Consider the following 21,836-nt stretch of genomic DNA (forward strand, 5'->3'; position numbering starts at 1 on the left):
CAAATCCATTTCCTTTCTTTTTGAAGCTCAAGAATAATGCTTTTTGAACTTTAAGAGACAAGGAAAGAAGTCAACAACACAAACTTTAGATTCTGAGACTAACAGTAAGAGCCAATATATACTAGACACTGTTTTAAATATTACGCATGTGTTATCCAATCCTCTTATCTGTCCTATTATCTCTGTTTTACAGATGAGGAAACTGAGGCACAAAGAGGTTTAATAACTTCCCTGGGTGCACAGCTATCAAGCAGCAGAGTTAAGATAGCAAAAAAAAAAAAAAAAAAAAAAAGTAAAAAACATGAGAGAAAAGGCATTAAAAACTTTAGGGTCTTTGGGCTCTCTCTATTGCTGAAGGCAACATGACCTAAATTTCTGTCACTGTTACTCAAGAGTACATCTTACAAGGAGGCAACTCTTCAGTGAGTACGGCAGAACACGCCTGGGTGACAAAGCTTTCAGCAGTAGTACAAACGTTAACAACATTAGGTGTCAGTATTTCCTAAGGCTCCAGAACCAGTCAGAAGAAGGATAATTCTTTCTTACTGAGACGCCACATGGGCAGACAGAATCTATCTTTCTGTATCATATCAAATGATACTATGAAAAGAAAGCAAAAACACTAGAGAACAACTGCCTTTTACTCAGATGCTTACACTTGCTCAAGCAACTGCTCCGAGTAAGTGCTAAAGACACATGGACGTTCCCTTCTTTTCCTTTTAGGCTACTACTTTCATCACTAAAAGTTTACTTCATTTTCAAAATATAGAACATGGAAGTTTATAGTATTTCTTAAGCACATACAGAGCCTATTACCAAGTATTATAGTTCAATACACGTCTTTAATCTCATTGAGATAACAAATAGAAAGGTGTAATTAAGGGAACCACTTGGTTCCCTTTTTGAACTATTACCATGAAAGAAGGCCACGATTCACCTTAGCATAAGATGAGAACTACTGAATTACTGTGAGTTATTATACCATCAGAAAGAAGAAGGGTCTTTTCAATGAAGGGTTCCATTTACCTCTGGCTCGTATTAGTGGTGAGTATATGCTCAATCAACAACCAGTCCAACTTCTTCATTCTGTTCTTGGATTTAGCTAAAATGATTCAAGGCGGAAAACATTATTTTGGAGCAAGATTTTCTTCCAAACTCTGTCAGAGAGAAGGAAGTAAGAGAGAGTAAACATGTGCTTAAAATCTTTTCTTATATCGTCCATTCATTCAAGCCCTGTGATGCTAAAATAAGCGTGATTCAAAGGAACGTTTCCACTCTTCTGGAAGTTACGAGCTATATTACAATCTTTTCTTCCAGAGATTAGAGGGAAGAAAATAAGCTCATGTCTACAGATTTATGTCTACATCTATTTGTTTCATGTGGGTTCCTCACCAGACTGTAAACTCCCAGAAGGCAGGGACCACATCAATGTTGTCCACCACTGTACCTCCAGCTCCAAGTGGAGTGCCTATAAATAGGCACTTATAAATACTTCTTGAACATCTATATATAGGAAGGTAGCTTTTGTTGCTAAATATTCTTTTATGCATTTGTCTTATTTACTCTGATCCATCAATCTGTTGGGTTATTCAAGAGCTAACAAAACACTTTTTAAAAACGATTAATAGACTAGTTTTTAGAGCAGTTTTAGGTTCACAGCAAAAGTGAGCAGAAAGTACAGACAGTTCTCACTTATACCCTCTCTGCTTCACCCTACACAGCCTTCCCTACCATGAACGTTCCATACCAGTGTGCTCCATTTGTTAGAAGCAATGAACCAACATTGACACATCGTTATCAATCAAAGTCCACAATTCACACTGAATTGTACATTCTATTGGTTTTGGCCAGTCTTTAATTAAATCAAAAAGCGACAACCGGGAGAGTAAGGAAGAGCCTCAGGTGTATGTTACACCAAGACAAGTCTCAGTTATCCCCATGGGAACAAAATGCAGGAAGTGGGTCTATGGGACAAGACAATACAACAACTATAAAAATAAGGCTTTGGGGCAAGCCCCGGGGGCCTAGTGGTTAAGTTCGGTGTGCTCTGCTTCAGAAGTGTGGGCTTGGTTTCCAAGCACAGACCTACACTACTTGTCTGTCAGTAGCCATGCTGTGGGGGTGGCTCACATTAAAAAAAAAAAGAGGGAGATTGGCAACAGATGTTAGCTCAGGGCGAATATTCCTCAGCAAAAATAAATAAATCATCATCATCATCATAAGGCTTTATGTCAGGGTAGGGCTTGATGCTAAGTTCCCGTTGTTGGACTATGCTCTTTAGGTTATTCCTTGACATTTAAGGTTCTTCTGGGGGTTAAGATGTTGCTGAGCCCGCAGGCTAAGGTTAAGTGGCTGCAACTATGGAGATAAAGTAGTTATAGAAGCCGGGAACCAGCAAAGGCTTAACTCAAAGTTTGCCTAAATTGAATGTTGGAACAGAATATTCTCATATGTAAACATTTTGCTGTTACCAGAATTTGTGTTACCACAGCTCCCCCAATCTTATACCACCCACCCTAAGCTGCAGTAGCTCTGGATTCCCTTCATTTCCATGGGAACATAGAGAAAAGAGACACTGGTCTCACTTGAGGATCTCTGGGATATGTTGTTAGCCTCACGTTACATCCTAATGTTATGGAAGTAGGCTATAAGAGGTATGAAGCTAGGGAAAAAACCTTGAAAAAATTTATAAGCTTAAGCCATATCTCTACACTGCAACAGCCTTTACAATTTCCTCTCAGATAAGTATCTTTCACCATCACTCAAAAAGCTCATATCTTATAATAGGTGAAATAGGCCTATAAGTGAAATGTGTGTCTTTTGAGGTCCCATCGAGCAGCTATCTTCTCACATCTTAGCATCTGGGATCTTGGCATCTTGGATCACACACCTCCTACTCATTCGCACTAGAATAGTCCCCAGATAGGTCCACCAAGGCATCCGAAAAGCTTACCACCAAGGAAAATGACTAGATCCACAGATTTCCTCCCCAAATCAGCTGACTCCACATACAAATCAGCAGCAACTCAGCCCTCGCCCACTGTCTCACAGTCAGCAGAGTGGTTAGAGAGAAGAGCACTAAGCAGGGGCACAAAAGCAGAGGCTCCCAGGCCAGCCGGGTGCACTGCACACATCTGCTCCTTAGGCGTGAGGGCACCGTGCAACTCACCACAGTGCTTTTCACAGACCCCTTGTAAGTGTCTCCACAGAACCCTTCAGGTCAAGTTAGTTCATGACGCTTAAATGAACAATCATCAGGGGAACAGCATGTGATCTGTCTCCCAGTGTTGGATCCTTAAAAACACAACCAGGAAAAACACGGAGACAGACCCAGAGCATTAGAAAACAACCCATAGTCTACAAACATACCAATGAATAATGTAAATCATGTAATATCACATAAGACAAAGTGAGAGAAAGTGATTTAAGATTATTCTCTTTAGTGGAGAGAATTCATGGCAGTTGCTGGACTCTCGCATTACATTAATAAATATATATTGAATTGTCTGTTCTGTTAATACAAAATGAGGGAAAATCTGTCAACCTGTTTCTCAAGAAACCCAAAAACCAGACAGCTGTTTTCTTGTCCCTTTCACCTTGCCTCTTCCCTATTCTCCACGAATGTCCTCCTCTTTCTCTCACTATTCTCCTCTGCATGTTGCTTGGCCTTGCACACAATCATGGCCGACAGAGAACCCTAGAGGCCCAATGTTCTACAGCGGCTGTTTCCAAGAGGGAGGAGGCTACAGCAACTGCCACACTGGATACACTCAGAGGAGAAGGAAAGGGGGGGACCCCAAATGCCTCTCATGTATAAAAGCGCGGGATGGCAGGAGGCCTGTGTGGCCCAAGGAGTCAGAGGTAGCAAATTATGGGCAAAAGAATTGCAACCCAAGGCTGGAAGAGAAGAGCTCTGACCTCAGCTGTGTCTCTGGCTCTCTGGCATCTGCTTCTAATGGGCAGATGCCATTTCCAGAAGCATCAGGCACTGGAAAGACCTCTGCTGCTGGGATTGAAAGGAAGTAACATCCAGGAGGGGGAGATGCAAGGGCGAGGCTGGTCCCAGAAACAAGGCCTATAATGCAGACAAAAGAAAAGGGGAGCAGCAGAGAGATGCAAGTCCAACCTGGCCCAGCCCAGCCCAGCCCAAGGAAGGTAGGATTCAAGGAGAAGAAACTCAAAGAGAAGACCCTTGAACCACATCATTCCCCACAAGGGGCACTCAACAAACCTCACCCTACTCTTTAACCAAGTTACAGAAGAAGCTCCCAATCCTTTCCTTTGCTCCTTAAAACCTGCACTAAGTTCACAGTTAGATCACCTGATAGGATTTCAGAACAACGGTAATAGGTCAACCTAGATGTCCTTTTCCTTCCTCTCTAAGGATATTAACTAACTGTACATGTAATTACTAATGTACAATATAAAGTATAATTCATAGAATACAAAGAACTATGAGTTAATTACATTAATGAACATCTATAAGGAACATTGAGAGGATTCCCTAACATAAGAGCCTGGGGAAGAGAGACTAGCACATGTGGCTCCTAGGATGTCACCTCCCCAGAGCTCAGCCATGCAGGTGCTGCTGTAGCTCTCCCCCGACTCCCTCCACCCAATCCCATCTTCTTGTGGGGAATCTGGCCGCCCTATTGGCTGTCTCGTACCTTTGAACTGCCTGCTCTGTGACATCATTCTCCCCCTAGACCTACTGCCACCTGCTAGAATCTTGGGGTTTCCATGGAGTTGTCTGTAAATAAATTTGGATCATCGCAAGTGACCAGTGTGACCAGTGACCTTCATACTGGACATACCGCTCTTTGACGGCAGCCACTCAGACTTCCTCTAGCATCATCTCCTCATCTCTTGGATCTGCAGCTGATGCTTCCTCTTCTCTTACCATGTCAGGTAGTGAAAGAAAAAGTTTTTCATTATATATTTTTGCCCCTAAATTTAGTAGTAGATTCAAAATAGCATGGAATAATGAGGGAAATTATTTAACTAAAACCTTGGGGACCTAATTTCAGTTTTGACTTTGACATTATAAGCCGTGTGACTTTGGACAAGTCGCTTACTCTCACATCAGGATATTACATCCGTTGTTCCCTCTGCTCCTTTTCTCTTCTAATATTGAGTCTTAAAGGGCACCCAGGTAGAATGAAATCAGAGACTTCTTGAGAGTGTTTCCACAAACAGAGAGAAAACCTAGGTGATGCAGAAAACTAGCAATGTATACTGAGATATTTCATCTGTAATGGTCTTCCTCTACTGATATATCAATTGTAGTATTTTAAATTTAGTGCTGTTCAAAAGGCAATATGCACATGTTTTGGAGTTTTCTACCTAAATGAGGTGAAAAGAAAAACAGGGAGAGACGATGGAGAGTACTGGCCTATAGGGAGGCCAGTCTTCAAAGGTCATGAAGTTGAGGATTGTTTTCAGGAGCACAGGCCAACAGGAACCAAGAGACAGGATAAAACAGAAGAATGAGGAGGAGAGCAAGGAGGAGCTCTCCAGGAAAAAGGGGTGGGTTGGCATGAAATGCTGAAGGAACCAAAGATTTTCAGTTGCAGCAGGAAGAGCACAGAGTGAAATGTGCTCAGAGCAGGGCGAAGCACAGTTGACTTCAGCAAAGGCTCACATTCATAGCCAGGGAAGGCGAGTAAGGCAGAACAGGGCATCGCCAGGAAAAGCAGCTTCTCAGACAGACTCGCCTGTTTGCTTTTTTCTGTTCCCTCTCTGAACTTGGATGGCACCTGAAAGTTTTGAATGTAAACATTTTAGAAATATGTTTTGGAAATAATACTTCCTATAATTAAGAAATAATAAAGTGATTGTCCAGAAGGCTGAAGGAAACAGAATTTTCAGTGTTTTATGGCATTCTCATTTTAAACTACGTAGATGTTTTGCCTATTAAAAATAAAATTGTTTTTTTAAACAATGGTATCTCCTAACTTGAATCAGAAGTGCTAATTCCTTTGTGTGATATGTAGGTTCCAATCAAGGCTGCTTTTCATCTTTACACTCATTTTCTTCCTGACACAGAGCGCACACTGAGAAACGGCCACCATCTCTTTCTAGATCTAAGCTGCCTGAGAAGAAAAAGCAAAAGTCAAGTCCCCCATTTCTGACTCCACATTTATCACAGACAATTTTGCGGCATCCTTTGGGTTTTCCTACATTAAATTTTTAAAAATTGGCTTCTAGGGATGACGGTGTTTTTAGTCTTTGGGGATGACCCCTTCCTGCATCCTGAAGGTGATAAGAATCTGAATAGGTGATAGGATAAATATGAAAACTTTCCTGACACCTTGAAAGTATTCCCTTCTGCTTCTATACAGTTATACTAAGTTAAAGATATATTTCTACTACACTTACTAGCTGTTCCTTGCTGGGTCATGTTCAGAGAAATAAGAACGAGCACAATAACGGAATTCCTTTACACTTAGGATGTTGCTCTCTGCTTTGTACCAGTTTTCACTGAAATATTTGTCCGCATATATTGTGGCCACCTATACATTCACATTTATAGCATTTTGCTGCTTGTTATGCAGTTTTTACTGATATCTTCTCTGTCTGTATGTACTGGCTAAGAATTCACTCAAATCACCTTCTACTCTGGGCTGTTTTTTGGCAAATAGTATTTACTATAATAGAGCCAGAAATATTCTTCATAATATTGCATGTATGATACAGAACTTCAATTACTAGTAAACTTATCCTGCTTAGATGCTTGCTACATACCACAGTTTTCATTATTATCTATGTATTTTTAGTCCTGTGATACCTTTTTCATGATTTTTCTCTCCCCAGAATGTTTATATATTCCTCCATATAAATCATATGAAATGTATCACTTTTATTCATATATGAATTATTACTATTATTATTGTTGTTGTTGTTATAACTACAGATAAGTAACCTCAGAGAGTGTTTTTTTTTTTACTGCGGTAATATTGGTTTATAACATTATATAAATTTCAGGTGTATGTCATTATATTTCAATTTCTGTGTAGATTACATCATGTTCACTACCCAAAGACTAAGTACAATCCACCACCGTACACATATGCCTAAACACCCCTTTCGCTCTCCTCCCTTCCCCTTTCCCCACGGGTAACCACCAATCCAATCTCTGTCTCTATGTGTGTGTTTGTTGTTGTTTTTATCTTCTATTTATGAGTGCTATAGTATGGTATTTGACTTTGCCCCTCTATTTTGCGTAGCATAATACCCTCAAGGTCCATCCATGTTGTCACAAATACCCAGATTTCATCATTTCTTATGGCTGAGTAGTATTCCATTGTGTATATATACTATACCTTCTTTATCCATTTGTCCCTTGATGGGCACCTAAGTGCCTTCCAAGTCTTGGCTAGTGTGAATAATGCTGCAATGAACATAGGGATGCATGTATCTTTATGCGTTTGTGTTTTCATGTTCTTTGGATAAATACCCAGCAGTGGAATAGCTGGATTGTATAGTAGTTCTATTCTTAATTTGTTGAGGAATCTCCACACTGTTTTCCATAGTGGCTGCACCAGTTTGCACTCGCACCAGCAATGGATGAGAGCTCCCGTCTCTCCACATTCTCTCCAGCACTTGTTGTTTCCTAACTTGTTAATTATAGCCATTTTGACAGGAGTGAGGTGATATCTTATTGCAGTTTTGATTTGCATTTCCCTGATAATTAATGACGTTGAACATCTTTTCATGTGCCTGTTGGCCATCTGTATATCTTCTGTGGAGAAATCTCTGTCCAGATCTTTTGCCCATTTTTCAACTGGGTTGTTAGCTTTTTTGTTGTTGAGACATATGAGTTCTTTGTATATTTTGGATATTAGCCCCTTATCAAATATATGGTTTGCAAATATGTTCTCCCAATTATTAGGTTCCTTTTTCGTTTTGTTGCTGGTTTCCTTTGCTGTGCAGAAGCCTTTTAGTTTGATGTAGTCTCATTTGTTTATTTTCTCTTTTGTTTCCCTTGCCCGGTCAGACATGGTACTTGAAAATATGCTGCTAAGACCCATGCCAAAGAGCATACTGCCTATGTTTTCTTTTAGAAGTTTCATGGTTTCAGGTCTTACATTCAAGTCTTTAATCCATTTTGAGTTAATTTTTGAGTATGGTGCAAGATAATGGTTTACTTTCATTCTTTTGGATGTGACTGTCCAGTTTTCCCAACACCATTTATTGAAGAGACTTTCCTTTCTCCATTCTATGTTCTTGGCTCCCTTGTCAAAAATTAGCTGTCCATAGATGTGTGGGTTTATTTCTGGCCTCTCGATTCTGTTCCATTGATCTGTGTGTCTGTTTTTGTGCCAGTACTGTGCTGTTCTGGTTACTATAGCTTTGTCGTGTATTTTGAAATCAGGGAGTGTGATACCTCCAGGTTTGTTCTTTTTTGTCAGGATTCTCTTGGCTATTCGGGATCTTTTGTTGTTGCATATAAATTTTAGGAGTCTTTGTTCTATTTCTATGAAAATTGTTGTTGGAACTTTGATAGAGATTGCATTGAATCTGTAAATTGCTTTAGGAAGTATGTACATTTTGACTAGTTAATTCGTACAATCCAAGAGCACAGAATATCTTTCCACTTCTTTGTGTCTTCTTCAGTTTCTTTCAACAGTTTTATAGTTTTCAGTGTACATATCTTTCACCTCTTTGGTTAAGTTTATTCCTACATATTTTATTCTTTTTGTTGCAATTGTAAATGGATTGTATTCTTAATTTCTCTTTCTGCTACTTCATTGTTAGTGCATAGAAATACAACTGATTTTTGCATGTTGATTTTGTATCATGCAACTTTACTGTATTCATTTATTATTTCTAAAAGTTTTTTGGTGGATTCTTTAGGGCTTTCTAAATATAAGATCATGTCATCTGCAAATAGTGACTGTTTCACTTCTTCCTTTCAGACTTGGATCCCTTTTATTTGTTTTTCTTGCCTGATTGCTCTGGCTAGGACTTCCAATACTATGTTAAATAAGAGGGGTAAAAGTGGGCATCCTTGTCTGGTTCCTGTTCTTAGAGGAATAGCTTTCAGCTTTTCTCCATTTAGAATGATATTAGCTGTGGGTTTGTCACAAATGGCCTTTATTATGATGAGGTACTTCCTTCAAATAGATGTATCTTGTCAAATGCTTTCTCTGCATCTATTGAGATAACCATGTGATTTTTATTTATCATTTTGTTAATGTGGTGTATCACATTGGTTGATTTGCAGATGTTGAACCATTCCTGCATCCCTGTAATAAATCCCACTTGATCATGGTGGATGATGTTTTCAATGTATTGTTGTATTCGATTTGCTAGTATCTTGTTGAGGATATTTGCATTAATATTCATCAGTGATATTGGTCTGTAATTTTCTTCTTTGTGTGTTGTCCTTGTCTAGCTTTGGTATCAGGGTGATGCTGGCTTCATAGAATGAACTAAGAAGCTTCCCCTCCTCTTCAATTTTTTGGAATAGTTTGAGAAGGATAAGTATTAAGTTTTTAAAAAATGTTTGGTAGACTTCTCCAGGGAATCTATCTGGTCCTGGACTTTTATTTTTAGGGAGGTTTTTGATTATTGTTTTGATCTTCTTACTCGTGATCTCTCTCTTCAAATTCTCTATTTCTTCTTGATTTACTTTTGGAAGGTTGTATGATTTTAAGAATTTATCCTTTACTACTAGATTATCCAATTTGTTGGGACATAGCTTTTTGTAGTATTCTCTTATAATCTTTTGTATTTCTGAGGTGTCCATTGTAATTTCTCCTCTTTCATTTGACTTATTTGAGCCTTTTCCCTTTTTTTCTTGGTGAGTCTAGCTAAAGGTTTGTCAATTTTGTTTATCTTTTCAAAGAATCAGCTCTTGGTTTCATTGATTTTTTCTATTGTTTTTTAAGTGTCTATTTTATTTCTGCTCTTATTACTTCCTTCCTTCTACTGATTTTAGGCTTTGTTTGTTCTTCTTTTTCCATTTCCTTTAGGTGCACTTTTAGATTGTTTATTCGAGATTTTTCTCATTTGTTGAGGTAGCCCTGTGTTGCTATAAACTTCCCTCTTAGAACCACTTATGCTGTATCCCATAAATTTTGGCATGTAATATTTTCATTTTCATTTGTCTTCAGGTAACTTTTGATTTCTCCTTTGATTTCTTCATTGACTTAATTGTTGTTCAATAGTATTTTGTTTAATCTCCACATATTTGTGGATTTTCTGATTTTCTTCCTGTAGTTGATTTCTAGTTTCATACTGTTGTGGTCAGAAAAGATGCTTGGAATTATTTCAATCTTCTTAAATTTATTGAGACTTGTTTTGTGGCCTAATATGTGATCTATCCTGGAGAACATTCCATGTGAATTTGAAAAGAATGTGTACTGTGCAGTTTTTGGATGGAACGTTCTGTATATATCTACTAAGTCCATCTGGTCTAATGGGTCATTAAAGGCCAATGTTTTCTTATTGATCTTCTGTTTGGATAATCTATCCATTGGTGTCAGTGGAGTGTTAAACTCTCCTACTCATATTGTGTTACTGTCTATTTTTCCTTTTATGTGTGTCAATACTTACCTTATATATTTAGGTGCTCCTATCTGGGTACATAGATATTTATAAGTCTTATGTCCTCTTGTTTGATTGTTCCCTTTATCATATGTGTTGCTCTTCTTTGTCCCTTGTTACAGTTTTTGTTTTAAAGTCTATTTCATCTGATATAAGTATTGCTACCCTAGCTTTCTTTTCATTGCCATTTGCATGGAGTATCTTTTTCCATCCCATCACTTTCAGTTTGTGAGTGTCTTTAGGTCTGAAGTGTGTCTCTTGCATGCAGCCTATATATGGGTCTTGTTTTTTTTATCCAATAAGCCACCCAATGTCTTTTGATTGGAACATTTACTCCACTGACATTTAAAGAAGCTAATGATAAGTATGTACTTAGTGCCATTTTGTTAATTTCTTTCTGGGTGTTTTAGTAGGTCTTCTCAGAGAGTTTAAATAACTTTTTTCTTTCAAAAAGTACTTCTTGAGACTCTCACTTTGAGGCAGTCATTTGAAAGTAGGAACAGGAACTAGGCTTGAAGAGGGTACAAATGACCCATTACATCCACCATGTGGGCTGAGTTATATGTGAACTCTAGGGAACAGCATGTGAAATACACAAGCAAAATGAGACCCTGAAGATGACAGTGGTAACAGCTGCACTGTTCTCTAATGGACAAAAATAATATGTCTCTATTAGAAGTTCTACTTCTCCCAGTTTCTGGTAGTGGAATGGTCAGAGCAGAGTCCTGGCAAGAAGTCAGGAGACTTAGGTTCTGTGACCTAGTGATGATGCTGCCATAATGGGAGAATCGGACCACTCCAGCTGACCTCTCTGAGCCTCAGCTTCCTCACTCCTACAATGAGAGTGTTAGAACAGAAGCTATCTAAGGACGTTCTAGTTCTAAAACACTTCAATTCTAGCAAAGAGTAGATGAGTCGGGACTAGTGCAGGCTCAAGGGAAGGATGGGCAGGGAGAAAGAGGCTTCCAGCCTAGAGAACAAGGTGTGACCCACACCACATGGGGCTTCTGCACATCTCTGCCCAAGTTGGGAGCACAGGCAGTTACACAGAAAAGAACAAACTGCTTCAGCACTTACAACCATCGTAAAGGGGTGGAAGTTTGGCATCTCAGTGAGTAATGGCATGAGAAGCGTCCTGATAGCAACAACCTTAAGATAATGCTGCCCCTCAAATATAGTGAGAGTTGATCAATCTCACTGAGTTTTTCATCACCCTCTTGTTCCCTACAGAAAATTTCCAACATCCATCCTTACTTGGAACTCCAAACTCCCTGCAGCTCTCTCTTCCTGTGGTGAGCGATGCAGCTTCCCTAACAGGAAGTGTCTGCAATTTCTCCAGAGTATCTTCTCCAGCCATCAGTTCGGCATGGCTACTGCCGTCAGCCTCGGGCACCTCTTCCCAGCCACTCATGGGGAGTGCCTACCTTTACCAACATTCTAGCACAACCACGGTGTCTGGAGTGACTGGCCAGAGCCAGAGCTCCACCTCAGCTGCTTCCTATCCAGGTCTCTTTGAGTGGGGTGTCCCAGGAAGCACTGCACAGGAGTCATCTTCGCTCAGAGACTGCACTCTGACTGTCATTGGCCAGGACACAGTGGTTTCTTCCATGTCTATGGCAGCTCAATGTGAAAGAACTTCAGGTGCCAATAACCCGGTCCCATTGTATCCATCACTTTCCACCAGCCTTGTTCAGGGAACACCATCTCGGGTTCCAAATCAGGGACACAGCCTGTCACTTCCCTACCAGGAAGGAAGCCAGGTGTACTACTATGGTCACGGCACACTGGGGCCTCTGCTGTCTGGAGAACTTGGCCCCTGCCTGCAGTCCTACGGCTCTGTGTCCTACACAGGAGCCGGGGCCTCTGCTCCTCAACCAGAAATGGTGTTGGTACTAAAGGAGATTCAGCCCACACATGTCCTTCCACCAGCCTCCACCTCTGGGGTCTACTACGCTGCGTCTGCTCCAGCCATCCCACAAACCAGATTTCAAGGTGAGTACAAACAGCAAGAAGGCAGAGGAATGACGTCCACATCCAAACTGGGTCAAACCTGCAGCTGGGAAGTGGTGAGTCCACAGACAGGTAGAACTGAAGTCCTGAGACTTTACTAAGCACTATCCTCGCTTAGTGTTCTCTATTTCAGACTCTACATAAGAACATCCATTACTGGCTAGAAGGGGGGACACTGTAATGGTCATCTATGCTACATGGCTATGACCCCAAGAGCACAGCAAGAGACCGCACAGGTCTCACTGCCCCAGCTGCTCAGTCCCCTGCACTACCACCCATAAATGGAATCCTTTCCTGATCTATGGGTTTAGTTTCCTGGGAAGGTGCTTCAGAACTCTCATTGTGATACAGCCAGGTTAACGTTCCCTCACTTCGTTCAATGATACCAGGGTTTAAGACCTTGTGTTCCCAAAAGCCTGTCCAAAGCCAACAGGCTAAGAATCTGTACTTGTTTATACATTTCATCAGGAAGAGCTCCACTCCCTCTCCTAGTCCACAGTGTGAACACTCTCAGGAAAGTGGAGAGAATTCAAAGGACACTATGAGAGAATGCTAGGCTTTGTAAAATGTTTCATAATTTAAAAATCACTTTTATTTTTATTTTCCCTGCCACAACCCTATGAGATATAAGGAAACCAAGGAATAATGATATCAAATGATGACCAGTACAAAGTATAATCAAGGCACACTAGGGCCTCACACTAGGATTATAGGATTATCTCCCAGCACAGGACACTGTCCATGATCCTTAAGAAGAGCTAGTAGAAACGCCTTGTCCATTGTGGATGGGGATATGATCGCTGCATTGCTGTCTAGGGGAGCATCTCACTTACCAGGGACTGACTTCTTCCTTGCTTTCTTTGTAGTGATGGAAACTTCCCTGGGAATGGAAACTTCCTTTGGACTGCAACCTGCAAGCCAGACATTTTGTCTGCCACAAGCTCCAGAATTCCTCAAGTCCTGTAGTCACAGAAATATCCAGATATTGCAGGGTAACCCACCGCCCGAGCGTGGGGATATTTCAGTGATAGCTCCAGTGCAGACTTCGAACATTAACCTCCTGGCACTGTCTCCAGCTCCAAAGAATTTGGATGAGTTTAACACCAACCTTTCAAAGCCTCTGGATCCTGACCAGATCCCAACAGAAAATGAAGAGCCTCTACTATACCCTTTAGAAATTCCTGATATCCATCACCTCCTGGCCTGCATCGATCCCCTTGGACAAGAGGACCAGCCTCGTTCTGAAAATGCTGATCTGGGAAAGAGTAGCCTGAGTCTTGAGGGCCAAGGGACACTGGAAAATGGGACTGAGGCTAGCGGTGGCTTTGAAGACATTGCTACTCTGGTGAAGGACCTTCCCCAACTCTTCAATTCCTTGAAAGATCTTGATGAATCTGAAGGCCCCGAGGTGATCCAAGCCAAAAATACCAGAGCCATCGAGTCGATCCAGCTGCAGGAAAAGTCAAATGTCAGAAAGGATGCCTCCGATAACGCCAGGAAGAACAAACATCAGGCCTCTGAGCCTATCAATGGTGCTCCCAAGGCCAAAATCCAGCCAAAGGACCCGGAGTGCCTGTCAGGGAGAGAAGTGCTTATTTGCAATGCTGCAGCCAGTGACAGGGCTCCCGTGAACGAGGCTGAGCACTCCAACAGCAAACCTCAGAAAGCTGCACCCAGCAGGATCAGTACAACTAAGAGCCATGGGCAGGAAAGGACCAAGAGGACCAGAGGAAACAACCCCAAGAAAGCCGGAGAGAGTCAGCAGTCAGGGATTGAAGTCAAGGGGGAAGAGAAGCCAACCATGCTGAAGATGAAGCAGGAGAAGAATCAACCTGAGCTGAGCCAACAGACCTTTAAGAAGCCTCAAAGCTGCGTAGGCCAGCACATGCTGGAGTCGGTGCAGGTGTTTCATGCTCTGGGGAGGAAGAGTGAGAAGAACACCGGGCTCTCTTCCTCCAGGGCCCTGGGAACCTCCAGCAATCCCAAACACCCCCAGCCCTGCCCAGCTATCAAACCGTGGCTGGATATCCCACTTGAGGGTCAAGGTCCCGAGGAAACTCAAGTCAAAACCCAGAAACCAGAGAGCAGTGCTAAAAAAGAGTGTCCACCTCCATCCCAGAATGACTTGCCACCTCCTGGGAAGGTCAGGTTGGTACCTTTGCCTTTTCTGTCCGTGGACAAGCCTCCAGCTCGACCTGTTCCTCGGAGGCCACAGGCTCTGGCCTCACATCGGCCTGCTGTGGCAGACCCTGCCCGGCCTGCTTCCACCAACTCAGCTCAACCAACTGCAGTCAATTCCACCCACCCAGCTCCTGCATCTTTGACAGGTCCTGCCAGACCAGCTCGGCCAATTACCACCAACCCCACTCGACCAGGTTGGACCAACCCCACCCGGCCTAGCGTCCCTCAGTGTCCTGCTTCAAGGCCTGCACCTTACACAACAGCATCTTGCACTTCTCTCCAGCAGGAGCCCGTTGCCACTGCTGTGCCCATGCTCCAGGCCCCGCCCAAGCCTCCCGCCCAGTATCTACTGGAGGATTTCAGCAAGCAACCAATTCCATGGAGGAAACCCGACATTCCAGGGCCAGTGATGTCAGAGCCCATCACACAGGAACAGAGGCCAGAGCGGGAGGCCATGAAGAGGCAGGCTCAACAGGAGCGTGAGAAGGCTGCCAAGTACACCTCTCGGGGGAAAGTGCAGTTTTTCACTGAGAGGGAAAAAGAAATGGAAATTTCTCGATACTACGGCTACGCGATATAAGGCTGCTAGGATTGTTGCTGCCACATTGGGGACCAACGTTTTATCCAAATAGAGATAGATATACATTTCTCTATTTATTCTGATATCTTTTAAAACAATATAACTGAATAAATACATCCACTATAATTAATAGAGGACTAATAAAGTTTGGAGATGCTGTTAACTGTGGCTTTTCTTTGGTGGAGGTGGGATCAAAGCTGCACCAAAGAAAGAACTGAGAGTTGGACGGGATAACATGGGCAAAGGGACATGAACTGAAAACGAAGAAGGAACTTGGTCCAGGGCTGGGAAGGACAGAGGGGGAGATATTTTAGGGGTGTATGAAAAGCAGCAGGAGTCAGGAAATGGCAGAAGTCAGAAGCAGGGCCAGAAGGGAGGGTTAAAGAGTAAAATTGAAATAGAATTGAAGACGGCAGCCGATGAGTTTAGGTTTTCCAGGAGAAATGTATAAAGCCTCTCAGGGATGCTGGCCTTATGTCTCCTGTCCACCACACAGGTATTTTAGAAACAAGAGATTCAGGAAACCTCTCCAAAAGGTTTCAGTCACCTCATCCAGGTATGATTATGGCTGGGGCTTCTCAGTACAAATCAAGGGGAATCTACCAGAGGAATGGCCAGGGTTCACAGTCAACCCGGAGGTAGCTGATAACAGGGGCCTTCCCAAGGGAACTGCTGCAGCAGGAGGCCCACCCAGAACAGGGCTGGGATAGCAACGACCATTTCCTCAACACCTATGCAGCAGTTCTGTGAATGCACTATTTCAGTTACCCTTTCCAACAACACGCAAGGCCAGGATCACTGAGCCACTTCACCACTGAGAGTCAGCAATGGGCTGAGCTCACACTGCATGCAACGGAGCAAGGCCTTAATTTCAGGCCTTTATGCCACTGCAGTCCTCAGTATTTGCCAGCATATGCAGGCAGCCAATCTGGCTTTCAGAGCCAAGCATCTGGACGTTAATAGAGGATGTGATCTAAATTCTGGGGGGGACCTAGAATCTTTTTTTTCAGGTGTACATCATTATGTTTTCCTTCTGTATAGACTACATTGCAATCCCCACCAAGAGTCTAACTGCCTCCCTCAGCATGTAAATGTGTCCCTTTACCCCTCTCACCCTCCCCCTACCCCCTTCCCCTCTGGTAAGCAACCGCCAGTTTGTTCTCTGTATTTATGTATTTCTTTGACATGTGAGAGAAATCATATGGTGTTTGTCTTTCTCGGTCTGACTTATTTTGCTTAGCATAAGACCCTAAAGAGCTATTCACATTGTCACAAATGGCAAGATTTCATCTTTTCTTATGGCTGAGTAGTATTCCATTGTATATATACCACATCTTCTTTATCCATTTATCTGTTGGTGGGCACTTAGGTTGTTTCCAAGTCTTGGCTATTGTGAATAATGATGCAATTCACAGAGAGGTGCATGTATCTTTTTGAATTAGTGTTTTCATGTTCTTTGGATACATAACCAGAAATGGAATAGTTGGATCATATGATAGTTCTATTTTTAACTTTTTGAGTAATCTCCATACTGTTTTCCATAGTGGTTGTACCAATTTACATTCCGACCAGCACCATGTGAGGGTTCCTGTTTCTCCACATCCTTCCAACACTTGTTATTGGCTGTATTTTTAATAACAGCCATTCTGACAGGCAGGAGGTGGTATCTCATTGTGGTTTTGATTTGAATTTCCCTAATGATTAGTGATGTTGAACATCTTTTCATGCACCTGTTGGCCATTTGCATATCTTTTTCAGAAAAATGTCTGTTAGTAACTATTAATTGCAGGGCCCGCCATATCACCCTCAATCCACTCAGGTGCGTGTGGCCTTCTCTAAACATTGCCATCATCCAAAGCACACAAGAATAATTGGCTGGAAACGTCCATCATACAGAGAGAGTGGTGGGCACACGTGTGCACTGGATTGCCATTCCAACAGCACAGGACACAGCTGACCAAGGGTCCAAAGGTGCTCCTGGGAGGCATTGTGGGGAACCGTGAGGGAGTGAGCAGGGTTAGAGTGGAGGGGGCAAAAAAGGGAATGGAGTGTAGTGGGGGGAGAGATTCCAACATATACTTACCACCGGAATACTGGTAATTCACATTCTAAAAATTATTTTTATTGAGATATAGTTCATGTACCATAAAATTCACCTTTTGAAACTGCAAATACAGTGGCATTTCATATAGTCACAAGATTGTGCAACCAGCATCATTATCTAACTCACCACATTTTCATCACTGCAAGAAGAAACCCCTTTAACCATTAGCAGTCACTCCTCATTCCCTTCTCTCTACACCAGCCCCAGGAAACCACTCATCTGTTTTCTGTCTCGCTGGAGTTGTCTTTTCTGGACATTTCATACATATGACATATACCACAATACATGACCTTTGTGTCTGGCTTCTTTCACTTAGCAGAATGTTTTCAAAGTTCATCCGTATTGTAGTGTGTGTATTTATTGAGAGTTTATATTGTGTCAGGAAGCACCCCCTAAGTCACTCACCCCATTTCAAAGATAAGGAGACAGGCTTGGAGAGTGTCAAGAATTTGCCCAAGGTGAAAAGCTAGCAGTTGGGAGAGCTGGGGTTTGAACTCAGGCAGTCAGATTTCAGAGTTAATAGATTCCCAGGATAGAATACGAGAAAGGTACAAAAGGAGATTCAATGGAAATTCACCCTTTTCCCCAAGTTTTCCAGTCACGCATTTCCCTCTCCCTTAGACACATTTACTTTTGCCACGCTGCGGATCCTTCTGGAGAAATGATATATATCCTACATGAATGTATCACAATTCACTGACTAACCTGTCCCTCTGATTTGAAGTGTCACTTTTATGGCACGCTAAATTCTTACATGTGTTTGAATTATGCTTTTCAGAATTGTCCTGGCTTTTCTGCTTATCTTTTATATTTGCCATTTCTCCAGAATTCTTTTTATCGTCTTATTGATTTAAAAAATTTCCTCCTTTTTTTTTGTTTCTCTTAAAGCATTATCCATTATGTTCATTCACTTTTGTATTTTTTTAATGCAGTCTTCAGATGGGACAAACTACCTAGTTTTCCTCAAAAAATAAATTGAAGGGGGGGCCAGCCCGGTGGCATAGTGGTTAAGTTCACACATTCCACTTCAGTGGCCCAGGGTTCGCGGTTTGGATCTCGGGTATGGACCTACGCACTGCTTGTCAAGCCATGCTGAGGCAGTGTCCCACATATAAAATAAAGGAAGATGGGCACAGATGTTAGCTCAGGGCCAGTCTTCCTTAGCAAAAAGAGGAGGATTGGCAGATGTTAGCTCAGGGCTAATATTCCACATAAAAAATAATAAAAAATAAATAAATTCAATGGAAAATAAAAAAGAAAGTGAGAGACATGGAGAGAGTACTTACACATTAAATAAGACTTCATAGACCTAACAATCAAATGCAAAGTATGGATCTAACTTGAATCTAATTCAAACTCTTAAAGCAATTTTTAATGACATTTAGGAGACAACTGCAAATTTGACCACTGACCAGATATTTAATACTAATGAATGATATCAAGGAGTAAAAGTCCTATATCTTGAATATACACACCAAAAATAGACAGGTGAAATCATATGATATTGGGATCTTCTTCAAAATATGATGGAATGGGGTGAAACAGGTAGGGGTACAGATGAAACACGACAGTAATCAGCTGATACATAGTAAAGATGGATGAGTTCATGGGTATACAGTGAACACCACACCATTACGTTTGCTTCTGCAAATACTTAAAATTTGTCATAATTGTTTAAAAACAAGAAGACATTGTGGAAAAATTTTGGTGGTTACTCCAAGGTTAAACATAGAATTCCCGTATGATCCAACATGTCTGCTCCTACCTATACCTCTAAAAGAAGTAAAAGTAGGCATTTGAACAAATATTTGTACACGATGTTCACACCAGTTTGATTTACAAGAGTCACAAGGTGGAAACAACCCAAGTGTCCATCAACAGATGAAAAATAAAACATGGTGTATACACACAATGGAGTATTATTCAGCAATAAAAAGGAATGACATTTCGTTACATGCTACAACATGGATGAACCCTGAAAACATTATGTTCTGCGAAATAAACCAGACACCAAAGGACAAATATTGTTTGATCTGCTAATATGAGGTACCTAGAATAGGCAAATTCATGGAGACATGAAGTAGAATAGAGGTTACTAGGGGCTGGGGGGAGGGGAAACGGGTTTTTTTTTAACGGTTACAGAGCTTTTGTTGAGGATGATGAAAACCTTTTGGTTACAAGCAGTGGTGATGGTTGCACAAAATCGTGAATGCACTTAATGCCACTGAACTGTACACTTATAAATCATTAAAATGATAGTTATTAATTATGTATATTTTACAACAGTAAAAAAAAAAAGTAAGAGGAATAACTGAGTTCAAGTTTCAATTCTTCCTTTTCTGGGCCTCAGTTTCATCATCTGTGAAATGAATCTCTGTCACCATCTATGCTCCGGGCTCAGTGCAGAGGAAGCACTCAGGAGGGGACGTTAGTACCACTCCCACTTCATCAGCAAAGGCCTGCTGTGCGGATTCACTGACTTAACGTGTGTGCACGCACTTTTTAAATGGCAGCTGCTGTACAGGCCTACCTCACTGTACTGTGCTTCGCTCTACCGTGCTTCACAGACGCTGCATTTCTTACAAGACCCTCCATCAGCAACACGATTACAACTTGCTGAAGGCTCAGATGATGGTTAGCATTTATAGCAATAAAGTACGTTTTTCAATTAAGGTACATACATTTTTTTAGACATAATGCTAATGCACAGTTCAGAGACTATAGTATAGTGTAAATATAACTTTTAAAGATACTAGGTATCCACAAAATTTGTGCGACTCGCTTTATTGCAATATTCACTTTATTCACTGCTCTGGGACAGAACCTGCGATATCTGTGAGGTAGGCCTGTACAAATGTTAACAGACATTACTGTTATTGTTTCCAAGGCCGTGGAACTGCTCAGAAGGAGGATAATTCTTTCCCACTGATAATGCCACATGGGCCAACAGAACATATGGGTTTCTCTATTGTGTCCAAAGATATTAGGAAAAGCAAGCATAAAACTTAAGAGAACTGTCTTCTACTGAGACGCTTACACGTGCTCTGACAACTGCTCAAAATAAGTACTAAAGACATCATGGATATCCCTGTCTTTCCTTTTAGGCTACTACTTTTCTCACTAAAAGTTTACTTTACTTTGAAAATATAGAACATAGAAGTTTACAGAATTTCTTAAGCACAAACAGAGCCTATAGCTACATATTATAGTTCAATTCATGTCTTTAATCTCTTTTTTATAACAATTAGAAAAGTGTAATTAAGGAAGCCACTTGGCTCCCTTTCTGAACTATTACCCATGAAGGAAGGCCAGGATTATAACTACTGAATTACTGTGAGTTATCATACTACCAGAAAGAAGAAGTTTCTTTTCACTAAGGGTTCCATTTACGTCTGGTTTGTATTAGTGGCGAGTGTGTGTTACATCAATAATCAGTCCAAGTTCTTCATTCTGCTCTCAGATTTTGCTAAAACGGTCCAAGGGGTAAAAACATTCTTCTGCAGCAAGATTTTTTTCCAAACTCTGTCAGAGAGAATGAGGTAAGAAAGAGCAAATGTGTGCTTAAAATCCTTTCTTATATTGTCCATTCATTCAAGCCCTGTGATGCTAACATACAGTGTGATTCAGAGGAAAGTTTTCACTCTTCTGGAGGTTATGAGCTAGTTTACCATCCTTTCTTCCAGAGATTAGAGGGAAGAAAATAAGCTCACGTCTACAGATTTATTTCTGTATTTGTTTCATGTGGGTTCCCAACCAGACTGTAAACTCCCAGAAGGCAGGGACCACATCAATGTTGTCCACCACTGTACCTCCAGCTCCAAGCACAGTGCCTATGAGTAGGCACTTATAAATACTCCTAGAATATCTAAATAAATGAAGGATGGCTCTTATTGCTAAATATTCTTTTATGCATTTGTTTTATTTATGTGCTCTGTTCCACTGATCTGTTTAGTTATTCAAGGGCCAGCAACACATCTTTTAAAAAACTACTGGAGGGGACCAGCTTGGTGGCTTAGCAGTTAAGTTCATGTGCTCCACTTTGGCGGCCTGGTCTTCGCAGTTTCGGATCCAGGCCACAGACCTAGCACTGCTCATCAAGCCACACTGTGGCAACATCCCACATAAAAAAGAGGAAGACTGGCACAGACGTTAGCTCGGCAGAATCTAGCTCAAGCCAAAAGAGGAAGATTGGCAGCAGATATTAGCTCAGGGCCAATCTTCCTCACACAAAAATAAAAAATAAAAAACAAATAGACTAATTTTTAGAGCAGTTTTAGCTTCAAAGCAGAACGGAGCAGAAAGTAGAGAGTTCCCACTCTAACCCTTTCTCCTTCACCCCACACAGCCTTCCCCACCATCAACGTTCCATACCAGTGTGCCCCATGTGTTAGGATCAATGAACCAACATCA

General features: G+C 41.4%; 2 protein-coding genes across 22 annotated transcripts in view; one reads left to right on the top strand and one right to left on the bottom strand.

Moving 5' to 3' along the window:
* The window catches only part of MTHFD2 (methylenetetrahydrofolate dehydrogenase (NADP+ dependent) 2, methenyltetrahydrofolate cyclohydrolase), an 86,732-nt gene that overhangs the window by 17,283 nt on the left and 47,613 nt on the right, over positions 1-21,836 (bottom strand). For 4 of the 21 annotated variants that reach the window (XM_070235297.1, XM_070235294.1, XM_070235298.1 and 1 more), the window contains one exon: positions 1,027-1,102. The exons of 9 other annotated variants lie outside the window; for them this stretch is intronic. In XM_070235297.1, the coding sequence (XP_070091398.1) occupies positions 1,027-1,085 (59 nt within the window). In that variant the 5' untranslated portion in view covers positions 1,086-1,102. Of the gene's footprint in view, positions 1-1,026; positions 1,158-1,392; positions 2,026-3,596; positions 3,690-4,467; positions 4,643-21,836 lie in introns of those variants that run through there. 8 more of the 21 variants (XM_070235293.1, XM_070235296.1, XM_005599899.4 and 5 more) reach the window with 7 other exon arrangements.
* On the top strand, positions 3,773-15,485 carry LOC100069237 (uncharacterized protein C2orf78). Its single transcript, XM_023619726.2, has 3 exons — positions 3,773-4,908; positions 11,782-12,543; positions 13,428-15,485. The coding sequence occupies exons 1-3, from the start codon at positions 4,902-4,904 to the stop codon at positions 15,320-15,322; spliced, it is 2,664 nt and encodes an 887-aa protein (XP_023475494.2). The 5' UTR covers positions 3,773-4,901; the 3' UTR covers positions 15,323-15,485.

Source organism: Equus caballus, chromosome 15 (assembly GCF_041296265.1).
Source record: "Equus caballus isolate H_3958 breed thoroughbred chromosome 15, TB-T2T, whole genome shotgun sequence".
Taxonomy (NCBI): Eukaryota; Metazoa; Chordata; class Mammalia; order Perissodactyla; family Equidae; genus Equus; species Equus caballus.

Coding starts and splice junctions, on each gene's coding strand:
- LOC100069237 (XM_023619726.2), top strand. Junction 12,544..13,427: donor CCCACAAACCAGATTTCAAG/GTGAGTACAAAC, acceptor CTTTCTTTGTAG/TGATGGAAACTTCCCTGGGA.